The 12,064-nt window shown below is 42.1% G+C and overlaps 1 protein-coding gene and 1 long non-coding RNA gene across 6 annotated transcripts; both read right to left on the minus strand.

Annotated features, from left to right (window-relative positions):
- On the minus strand, positions 1,546 to 4,652 carry LOC8085778. The gene is made up of 3 exons (XM_002447534.2): positions 4,586 to 4,652; positions 4,259 to 4,476; positions 1,546 to 3,648 (listed from the first exon to the last, which is right to left on the minus strand). Exons 1-3 carry the CDS (start codon positions 4,650 to 4,652, stop codon positions 1,546 to 1,548), a joined length of 2,388 nt encoding a protein of 795 aa, XP_002447579.2.
- LOC110436254 lies at positions 6,669 to 11,936 on the minus strand. Of its 5 annotated transcripts, none has more exons than XR_002454063.1 (6): positions 8,881 to 11,936; positions 8,567 to 8,805; positions 8,108 to 8,158; positions 7,423 to 7,505; positions 6,941 to 7,334; positions 6,669 to 6,823 (listed from the first exon to the last, which is right to left on the minus strand). It is a non-coding gene; the product is annotated as an uncharacterized LOC110436254 (long non-coding RNA). The 5 variants fall into 5 exon arrangements; XR_002454062.1 differs by lacking the exon at positions 6,669 to 6,823 and having other exon boundaries at positions 6,893 to 7,334; positions 8,881 to 8,938; positions 10,977 to 11,936; XR_002454061.1 differs by lacking the exon at positions 6,669 to 6,823 and having other exon boundaries at positions 6,893 to 7,334; positions 8,881 to 8,938; positions 10,964 to 11,936.

Genomic DNA, 12,064 nt, shown 5'->3' on the forward strand with positions numbered 1-12,064 from the left:
CATTGCGTAGATCTACTCATGCGGAGTCCAACAAAATTAGATTTTCTATTTTTTCTGTGATTTACTATGATTTTTCAAAGATTATATGAAAACAAATAGGAAAAAGGGAAAATCAAAAGCACAGTTACTGTAGCAAATCCATGGTTACTATAGCAAACCGCCATAAAAAACCGCCCGGGGGAGTGATTTGAACGGTTGGATAGTTCAGAGGGTAAATTAGACTGTTTCATAGTTTGAGGGGTAAAATAGATACCATTCTATAGTTTCAGGGGGTGATGTAGACTTTTTTCCCTCGAATTTGAAGTTATATTTGAGTTTATTTTTGAAAATGTTATACATGTGGTCACCTGAGGTTTATCATGTGGCTTGAGATATGTCATGCAACCACAAGATCTTGACAAGGGGAAATCCGATTGGCAAACTGGTGCAAGATGGTACGCTTGTGACAATGTGACAAAACAGTATCTGGTCATCACAGTTGTTTTCAAAATCACCATGTCAAATAGAATGAAATGAAACATAGATAAAACACATGCTCTCAATGAAAAATTTTATTTTAAAGTTTTATAGACATTTAATTTCATGACTCATAGAGTTTCATCTAAATAAAACTCATTTCTTCTGTCTTCTTAAATACACTAGGTAGCGTGGTCGTGCGTTGCGACGGGATAACTAACATTTTTTATTTAAAATTCACGGTTCGCACAATAAGATAATAATATTATAACAAAAGTTAAATACCAACTATAAAGTTACATTTGTCTTAAAGAAACTTTATAGTGAAATCAAACATAGTTACGAAGAGCACAAAAAGATAGCTATTCCATACCAAACCATGAGTATGTTGTGTAGTAAACCAATAATAGTAAAATATAATTTATTTATTTACAACAAAACACTCAAAATATAATTATAGCATCATATAAATATGTATAGAACATCTCCCTGTAGAGTCTGATAAGCCAATTGAAAATACCTAAGAACAATAACAAATATGTAGATAGTGAGATATTATTTGTGCAAAACAATATGAATTACAGAAATGCAATTATGAGTTAGTAAAGTAATGTTACCTCATCTATGGCGTTAGGACCTCCTTATATACAATATTTTTTGTGAAAGTTCCATCCATTGTTGGAGTCTTCTTATCCTTATCTTTTTTATTTAACGCATTCTTAGGCTTTTTTCTCATGGTATTTTTTTAGCATTTTTCTTCTCCATATTTTTTGCCTCCTCCTCTTGTGCCTCCGCATCAGCCGGTAGGGCCAGGATCTTAATATTCGTTCTTGATGTGGCTCTGGACATCGCAACGTACAACTGGCCGTGAGAGAAGACCGGTGTAGGCAGGTACACACCCACATTCGGGATAGTTTGGCCCTGTGACTTATTGACCGTCATGGCAAAGCTCAGTCTGATAGGAAACTGCTTCCTCTTAAACTGGAACGGGAACATCTCATCATCAGACGGGCATAGCGGTATTCGAGGAAGGAATACCCGCTTCCCAGCATGCTGCCCCACAACGATTTTGGCGTCGATTGTATTTCTTCAGAACCCCCGCACCACCAACCTTGTACCATTACATAGCCCATTGGCGGGGTCAATATTCCTAAGCAATATAACAGGACACCCGAGCTTCAGCTTCAAGACATGTGGTGGCAGCCCGTTAGGGGTCAGGCTGTTAAGGAACTCCGATGGATAGTAGTTATGTGGATCATCTATCGCGGAGTCAAAACTGTGATACACCGTCTCACCACCTTGGAACATATCAATCATTTTCATATTAATCATGTCCACCCAATCATTACGTGTAGATAAAATTGCTCTGGTGGTGATGTAGTCTTTGTCTGCCATGTTTGCATTCAGATTTGGGAAGATGATGTCAATCAAACTATGTAGATCTTTCTCAGCATCACCAGAGTACGGGATACAGATCTCATCTAGAATACGAACATTGCCATCTCCGTTAACCTCTTCCGTTCCACCACCAATGCGCAACAAATAATCTGCAAACCACGGATCACTTTGAGCCCTCATGTTGCGAACAAGCTTTAGGTGGCGCATGGATTTCCAAAGATATGACCGTCGTAGAGAAGCACCGACTATTTGAGCCCTAGATCCTTTCCGCACAACAGGGAGTACCTGTCTGAAATCCCCACCAAGGACAACAGTCTTCCCACCAAAGGGTAGGTGTGACCGACCCATTATATCACGTAGGCTATTGTCTAGTGCTTCCACATTTTGCCTCTTTGTCATAGATGCCTCGTCCCAAATTATGAGAGCTGCTTGCTGCAGCAACTTGGCTGTACCACTCTGTTTCGTGAAGCTACAACAACCACCTTCTTGAAGAGTTAGGGGTATCTTGAAACACGAGTGGGCCGTCCTCCCGCCTGGCATTATGGCCGCTGCGACTCCAAATGTAGCTGTGGCCACGACAAGCTTATCCTGGCTACGTAGTTTTGCGAGAAGTGCCCTATACAAAAATGTCTTTCCTGTCCCACCAGGTCCATCCACAAAGAATAGCCCGCCATGTTTGCTATAGACAGCTGTCATTATCTCATTGTAGGCAGACTTTTGCTCGGCATTGAGTGAGTCACACAATAGCACATCTTCAGGATTCTGCACAACGCTAGCTTCCTCAAATATCTCACGTGGTATATGGCTGGCATCATCATATGAGTGATCAATATCTGGAAGAGGAAATGACCTTATGTCCTTACCCATAGACTGCAACATGTTTCTAATGTCTATCAAAACCATCTGTTGTACGAGATCCGGGGATGGATTATTGCGGCTATAGTCCTCTGACATTGCATCGTAGTGTTTTATCCACAACCCCATCACATCATGCGGTTCGCAGAATACCAATATTGTTGCAAATAGTCTTCGTAGAGAGGTAGGCATCTCGAACAAAGTAGCTTCTATTAGACATTCATCTAGGGTATTATCCTCTTCGATTAGACCCCTCCTTTCTGCAGCTTCACGAAACGAAGGTAGTAGCACCCCATCAACTGTTCTGAGGTGTTCATATGAGGTAGCACCAGCAACATTGTTCAAGAGAACACGAAGAAAGTAGCGTTCACCCTCGGCAGGATGAGCTGAGATGACTCTACCAATTTGGAAAACAGAGTTTTTCCTTTTCTGCCAGAATTTACCAACACACTGCCAGGTATAATACTCTGGGAAGTCCCGATATAAGATTTTGCGAGCTTCCTCATCATGCCTATTTGCATAGAAGTATGTTGTCAGCATTGACTCTTCTACACCTGGTCTATTAACGATCTTTTCGACCTTGTCCCGTTTATGAAATGCCACCATGTGCATGTCGGGTAGATGAAGCTGCAGCTGCTGTACTGGCGGATGGTTCTTGCTCAAGTCAAAGCCATATATCCTCCATAGCGCTTCTGGAGGCGTCACCCAACGGGCGTCTCTATACTGTTTGATCTCATCAATGTTTCCTTTCCCGTCCTCTTTGTCTGTCTCTCTCATCACAACTGATGCCCTATCATGTCCCTTGTATATGTACTTGAACAGATACTTTACTGATTTAATGCTCCCACAAGCCTCAACATTTATATGGCAGTTGAAGGTACGAAGAAAGCAAGGATTGTAAGGCACGACCCATTGATTGTCCAGGTAATGGTCTCGAACCTTTAGCATCCGACCATCATTGCGTCACCGATAGATGGGGTATGAATCCTTTCCTTGTGATGTTGCCTCACAGAATGGACGTGGGTAACGGTTCTTGCATGACCCACGGCCTGCCGTGCACGGACAGGATGGATTAAGCATCCCGCAAGGACCATGCATCATATGCTTCGTAACCATCTTGTATAGCTCAGGGTACTTTTTCTTGTTTGGTAGTTCTGCACTAATGATCATGTCATATTGCTCGGGACATGTGAGCTTGTACTTTCGTTCCATTATTAGCAAGAAGTGTGCATGCGGCAAGCCCCTCTTTTGGAACTCTACTACATATACGTAGGCCTTCACCTTACCAAGTATGTCTTTGTTCATCAACATTTTTCTCATTGCATCCAACTTTGCTCTAAAGACCCGTGTGACGAGATCTGGGCGTCCTGTGGTGTCTGGCCTGGGTAAAGTTCATTCTTGATCTCATCCCAATTAGGGTTGCATGTCATTGTGAGAAAGATATCAGGTTTACCATACTTTCGAACCAGAGCCTTGCATCCATGTATCGACGCCTCATGTCATGGGGTCCTCCGATGAATGACGAAGACAACACAGTACGCCGTCCAACATTCTCAGCAGACCCTTCACCTGAATGCATGCTATCCACGAGGCCTTGGTATAGGTCAGCCCTCAATGTATCCTGATTGTTCCTCATGTAGTCTAAACGTGAGCTCTCAATCTTAATGTAGGTGTCGACGGCAAACTGCTGGAAAAGGCATCGGCCATAGAGTATTGGATTAAATATCCCTGGCCGCATTTGAAACTTGTAGCAATAGTAGTCATGTACTGAGACACATGTATTTGAAACAGGTTCTACAGAGAGACATTGTTTGAATTAGTATGATGAGTTTGCAGAAAGAGTTTACTTTGCATAATTGAAAAAAGATTAATTTACCTCCATCGTTGTCACCATTCTCAGCACGCCTTTTACGGGTTGCTCGAGCTCGATCAATTTGAGCCATAGTTACACCCACTTTTGGAATGCAATTGTGCCACCCGAGCTCACCCTTTGGAAAGAACAACGGGTATGATAGTGAGTCGTAGCATGCATTATATGAGCGGATGCCATGTATAGACCGATCCTTCCCTTGGAGGAGAACACTATGCTCGAATTGGCCATGACGCTCACTACCCTCAACCCATACGGCGGCCACCTCTGATGTCAACGGCACATTATATGTTCTTTGATCAAGGCGTTGGTCAAGGTTCAGCTCAACTCGGTAATCCTCGAGGTTTTCAACATGACCCATACTCCTTAGTTGCTGAGAGTAGGGATTCCCTTCAAGGATCCCGACCAATTGTTGTATAACTTCTCTATCTTTTTGGGCGCATTGCTCACGACACTTGCTCATGCGATGCTCGAGGGATGGGTCGTCATCATAAAAATAAAGTTCGAGGTGTCTTTTTTCGACACCCTCCTCTTTACCAAATGATCGTATGTTATGGTAAATCTGACCATGGGCACGAAATGTGTAGACACCACAGATTCGCATGCTAGTGGTGATACGATCTAGGTGGCAGTACAAAGACGTGAAAGAGAAGTGGTCGTTGAAGTATCTGATGTTTGCACGAAAGTGCCTAGCATCAGCGTCCGAGCTTGACCACAACCTCATGAGCTCTGGTGGTGTCTCAGGACTTGAAAGATGAATCTTTCCACCCCTACAACAGAATCCAGGGGGTTCGCCATCGAATTTCTTTGCGTTACAGTGCTTGCAGTTCGGCACTGAGGGTAACATGTGCGACTCTGATGGGACATTAGCATAGACCCGGTCATATGGATCTGGGACATCAGGCTCATGATTCTCTTGCTCATATGTGTCGACATCGGTTCCCTCATCCTCGTCTTCTTAGAAAAAGTTCACGTGTTACGTGTTGAAAGAAAATTTATGAATTAAACCTTTTACTGTTACGCAATGTACCTTGACCGGCGAAAAAGTATGCCTCATCCTCTTCCTCGTCCTCCTCAAATATGACATCTTCATCATAGTCTGTTTAACATGGCCACATATATGTTGAAAGAAATATTATGGCATATAAACAACAGAAAGAGATAAAATGTAATAAAGAAAATACCATCCTCGACCATAGAGTCTGATGTATGATCTTGTGCACTATATGGAGGCATTGAAGAGGTACCGTCAGCTACAGACGGTTGTGTTTGTGTGTCTATACAATTATTAGGTGCTTGAATTGGAGTTTGTTGGGTGACACCATTTGTAGTAAGCGAAAGTATGAGTTTTTGTAATATGTCAGCGAAGATAAAAAATCTTCCTAATATATGGTGAGGAAGGTTCATTACCGTTGCAAACAACACTTGGTTGAGTCAGTCCGTTCGAATTGTTGCATTTTCTATCCGCACACCCTCTAGCCCCTCCTCCAACGTTTGCTTCAAAAACCCGATTGCGACGGGATAGAAGGGCATTTCTCTCGCCATTAGTCACTCGATGTCTATGTATGGTCTGTGCCGCAACCAATTCAGGGGTCTCGACTTCTGGATTCTGAACTACAGTTGGTGCAATGTGGACAGGCGTGCCACTGAATTCAGGTATTTCCATATCATCTAAAGGCGCTTCAGGCGATTGAGGTGAAGCAGGGAAAATAATTTGAGGGTTGAAGTGAGGGCTCTCCATAGCAATTGAGTCCGGATGCAAATTGTTGGACCGGTTTTCCCTCACCATCATATTGTAGTTTTTCTTGCTCTCTTTTCGTTTCTCCTTCTTTTCTTGTGGAGTCATTTGCAGTTTTCTTGCAGCGGTTATCTGTGCATTTTTTGCCGCATACGAGTCACGTCGTCTCTTATTTATTAGCGCCTTTTGTTCAGGAGACATTGCATCCCTTCGTGCTCTATCTAGCTCGCGCTTACGCTCTTTTGGACACGTGACAATGTCATTGATGGGACTGTATGTATTGACAACACCTATATATAATAAAAAAAAGTACGATTTCCAATAAAATATAGAGGTACATTAATTCCGTGTTACATTGGGATGAATGACAATTGGGTTGGCCACTCTATTTTTTCTTCTCAAATAGAAACATTAATAAAAAAATAATGTACCTGAGTTTAGATCAGGTGATGCAACAGTCAAGTCAAGCATGCCACTTTGATCTACACATCTATCGGAGTAATTATCTACATATATATAATAATATTAAATTAACCTTGGCCTTACCATCATACAAACACAAGAAAAAAAATAAGAATTAATCAGTAAAAAAACCAAAATGGTACATGTGTTTTCTTTATTACTCGGCATGGGTTTATATGAATTGTCTCGATGTAACCGGTCACTATCTTCATAGCCATTGTAGTTTTCCGTGGTTGATTTAAATCCATCTGGTACAACATAATTATATTCTAAATAAGCAAACAAATGACTAATACAAGTAGGTGATATACAATACTACATGTCTCACATAAACGAAAAAAATGGTAATACTAAATTCAAAAACGGGAAATTAGAATACGATGGACCTCTGGACCGAAGTTTCTGCCTTTTTTTGATGATATTTTTCTCTACGTTTTTTATTTTTTTCATCCCTTTCTTCTTGAGTCATTGTTGCATGTCGTGCCTTTTCTCTTTCCCTTTTACGTTGCACACGTTCATCAGCTTGCACTTGTGAAATTTATGTTGTATGAACAGCTGTTTGAAAATAAGTTCATACAAATTTACTTAATCACCACCAATAATACAAGTGAAAGCGTGTTTGGAAAAATGTCTGAACAATTACCTCCATTAATGGAGTTTGTCAAGTCTGCAAATGGCGTACGACCTTCATTTTTTTGTATAGCTTCCATTATGAACAATCTCTTCCTGATACCAAATGATAGAAATTAGATGCTCTAGCTTTCCCAAAGAAGGAATACACATGAGCTAGACGAAAACACATTATTGAACATGTTTTCATTTACGGTTAGGACCAGTGAAGAGCAATATGGGTCTATTTGGATCTAGAGGGCTAACAGACATGGTTGAGTAATAGCAAAAAAAAATATTCAGAATTGGCATTGTGACAAGGTCGGAGTATAAAGAAATCAACCATAGTCAGGTAATAGCAAAAAAGAAAGTAAGAGCAAAAAGAAATAAATGACCAGCAAGTGTTGATTCCATTTTAAGATGATTGTAAGCCAAATACTTCACAAATGCAACTGAACATACTTCTTAAGCATCATGAGTTCTTCCCCCTAAGCATGACCTCTCTCTCCATAAGTAAGAAAGGCTCTATTTGGATCTAGAGGGCTAACAGACATGGTTGAGTAAGAGCAAAAAAAATTCAGAATTGGCATTGTGACAAGGTCGGAGTATAAAGCAATCAACCATAGACAGGTTATCATTTAAGGTTTTCAAAACCATTTGAACCATTTGAGCAATATTGAATGTGCATGGAAGTTCTCTAAAAAGGGTAATGTACGTACCTGTTTCCTCTTTGCTTTCTCTCTTTGCTTAGATGAACAAGCTAATAGTATCTGTCAATGGTTTGACAAAGAGATCAGTCTGCTGAACAATATTTTTTTTCAGGGAATAAAGGCCTACCAGTCAAAATCTTTGAAAAAATGCAACCAATGCTCCACATATAAAATTATAGCAGGCAGCGATACCCAGTTCAAATTGCATATATTATATTGTTTAAAACTAAAAGTTGGATATATTAGAGAATAGAGAATGTATGAGCACCGCGAAAATTAGATAGCACATATTACATTGTTTAAAATTGAAAATTGGATAATAAGATTTTTAAAACTAAAAATTTAGAAATTCAGACTGCAAGATGACCAGGAGATCAACAACACAAAACGATATTACGGTTGAGCGGTTAGGGTTGGCAGATTTTGCACAGCAGGAAGCAAAAAGAAGCGGGATGGATTTGGCCTCACCAGCGTCGTGTTCCTGTGCCGAGCTCGTCACCAGCTTCCTGTGCCGATTCGTCGTCACCAGCGGTTGATAGGTGCGTCCGGCAACTGGCAACACGCAGGCGCTTCCGGCAACCCTCACCAGCTTCCGGGATCGGCGGTGGCGACGTCGAGTTGGGCAACCGGCAAGATGCAGGCGCAGGCGCCGCCGCCGAGCGGGATGCGGATCAGGAGGAGATAGCGGTGGCTTTCGCGGGCAGGATCTGCGAGGGGGGCTCTAATAAAGCTTCACCCAGAATTTTTAAAATGCATAGATGTCGCACCAAAAAATTGCTTACCTTTATTGTTTTATTGAGTACTGGAGTCCTCCAATAGTAGTTTTCTAGCTCTTTTAATCTGCAGTGCATAAATAAAGCATGTACATATTAGTAAATTTACTAACTCCACAAATAGTAGAACACATTGTTGAAGGAAAATAATTCATATAAGATGTCTTGCAAAACAACAGTAAAGATATCAGGTTTTCTACGTGCTACAACATAAAATAAGTAATGTATAATGGTAGAGGTGTCAAGCGATAACTTATTCACTAAACACACGGCTAGGTAAATTTCATTAGCAACACAAGCAAGGTCAATTCCTTGACTAATTAATCCCTGCATATTAGTAGAGATGGCAACAGGGTAGATGTAGATAAGGCGTCTATCTAACAGCTTATGTAGGTGTGCCTACTATGCTGATTCTTTTCGTAAATAATTAACTATGCAACATTGATTTTTCAGCAACTATAGAATCCTTAGGTTTTGTCCTGCAAGAATCAGTAATAGATCCAAGCTGCATAGATCAACCACGTCCAAAAACCTATCATGTGACTGAGCCCTGCAACCTTGAACCCAAATTTCTGTATGCTGGAAGGTTGCAAGCATCGATAGAATAGAAGAAGATATCACCATTTTCATTACAGGCTAGTTGTTATGAACTTTTAGACCTCTCTTCTAGGAAGTTTAATTTTGTCAGTAAGATAAATCGACCGTGCCAACAATGCAAATGACTGATTTTTGCCTAGCTCCAGACCACATCAAGGCAACTTGAGTAACATAGCATTGCCAAAAAAAATATGAGAACCCAAATCCAAATGACAGTTGGTTAACAGCAAATCATCATTCTCAAAAAATAAAAGAAATGAAGAAGAATAACAAAGGGTAGGGGAAGGATTGAACTTACACAAGTTGTTAGAGATGAACTGTGTTAATTTGCAGAAACAACAATACATAACGCAAGTCACAAAATAGACAGTTGATGAATTGTGTTTATCTGCACAGCAGCAATCCAGAATGTGCAAGTGAAATATCCATAACCATATTTATTTAGATCATACACAATATTCTCAGGAATCAAGCCTCTAAATGCATTAGACTGAGCTACAGTATAGCTTCTCATTCTTTGAGAAACCATCTACTGATTTGCACAATCAGGGAAGCAAGTACCAGGGTAGGTTGAGTTAGAACAAGACCTATACTCACCTATATGCATGTCAATAAACCAGTGACAACGTACATACACTGTAAACCAGCGAAATTCATTTATGCTGAATCGACAAGAACCATTTATGCATGTCATAGAAACAGGAACATCTAAATTACCAGTAATAATTTATACGGCCAACAGAAGCACTCATCCTGATTTTGAAAGGGGCAATTCTGTTACATTACAATTGTCAACTAATTGAACGGATGGTACAAAGACTTTGGCCATGGGAATGCTCAAATATATTCAGGATCTCCTGAAACCCATGCAGAGCAACAAAGGCAATCTGTCCCTCTCTTTTTTAGCTTATAGTTTTACAATTGATAAACCATACAGAGGGAAAAAGTACATGGTGGTAGCATTAGAATATATTTAGTCCCATTATTTCTATTACAAATGAATGAAAGCAAGGTTGCTGCTGAAATATACACATTCTGCAACTTTATGGCCTGAGCAGTCATAGCTAGGCAATGACACAGAAGCAACAAGCAAAATGTGCCCACAACATACATGGAATATTCTATACTCCTCTGCATGTCAATAAACCATACCAGATAAACGATCTGCATACTTTATGACCTGGCACTTAACTTAATTGCCTAGCACTTAACTTTTATCATCTCATTCCCCATCAGTCAAGATGAACCGGTATATGAATTAATATCATAAATTGAGTTAGCTTTTTTCTATCAAAATTTCCAAAAGTAACTTATTTTCTATCAATTAATTTCTTGTTTTTTCCTAAAAACAATTTGATACTGATTATCTCTATTTCTAGATGGTAATGCTAACCAGAGTTAAAATGCTCAATTCTGGAAAAGGTAGATCACCTAGCTACACATTAGAGATGCTACCTATTATTGCAGGCGTCTGGAATTTGGCCATGGGCTTTACCGTAGTGGCTCACCGGTTGGCTTGCAGGCAGGAGAGAGTCGCAGGGTCGCCGTGGCTTCGTAGCTTAGCGTGGCGGTGGAGAACGTCTCGGTCGATGTTAGGGCGAAGATCTCGCTGTCGAGGACAAGGATACTCGCTGCAGGGTCGTCGTGGTTCTGTTGCTCCTCGTGGCGGTGTAGAAGGGCTCGGTCGAGGATGCGGGACGTGACGGCTCGACGCAGGTGCCGAGCAGGATGCGGGTGCGGGCGAACATGGGTTGGTGAGCCGCCCACGAGGAGGATCTTGGAGCGGGGCGACGCTGCGGATGAGTGGGGCCTCTGCGCCGAGGAGGCGGATCCGGTAGGTGGCGCTGCGGATGAGGGGGGCCTCTGCGCCTAGGAGGCGGATCCGAGAGGGGGCGATGCGGAGGATACGCGAGCGGGGCGACGAGGAGGATGAGGGGGGCTCTGCGTCGAGGATTTGAGCGGGGCGCCGAGGAGCCGAAAGTGGAGCGGGGCGCCGGGCGCGAGGATGGAAGGGGGCGCCGCGGAGGATGGAAGGGCCGAAGGGGAGCGGGCGCGAGAATGGAAGGGGGCGCCGCGGAGGATGGAAGGGCCGAAGGGGAGCGGGGCGCGAGGAGGGAGCGATTTTGTTTCCTTTTTTTGGGCGGAAGAGAGAGCGGGCGGGATGACCGTCGCAGGAGGCAGGACGAAAGCCAGAGGGGAGAATGTCGCACCAAAAGTTTATCCATCTTTTAGTCTTTTTAGTTGTAGGAGATTGGCATCAGATTGGGGGGGAGTTGCCTATGCAGCAATCTTTTTAATGCAAATAAAAAGCCCAATAGTCAAAGGGTAGAAAATGGCCCCGTATTTAAAAGACATGCGAGGTCATTTTACAAATTAAAGTTCTTGCACTCCTCAAGGCATATATGGTCAGGGTGCGCCATCAAGGACCTTGGGTGAGGTTAAGCCGTTGTTTTTGCAACCGCAGTACAGGATGTTCAGAAAAAAAGATGGGGGGGGGGGGGGGGGGGGTTCCAAATGTACCATCCCCAACACGGTGTTAACGTGAGCACAAGAGACATAGCAGCCTTGTTATTTCCCTATACGCCGATTAGCTATT

The sequence above is a fragment of the Sorghum bicolor genome, chromosome 6, assembly GCF_000003195.3.
Source record: "Sorghum bicolor cultivar BTx623 chromosome 6, Sorghum_bicolor_NCBIv3, whole genome shotgun sequence".
Classification (NCBI taxonomy): Eukaryota; Viridiplantae; Streptophyta; class Magnoliopsida; order Poales; family Poaceae; genus Sorghum; species Sorghum bicolor.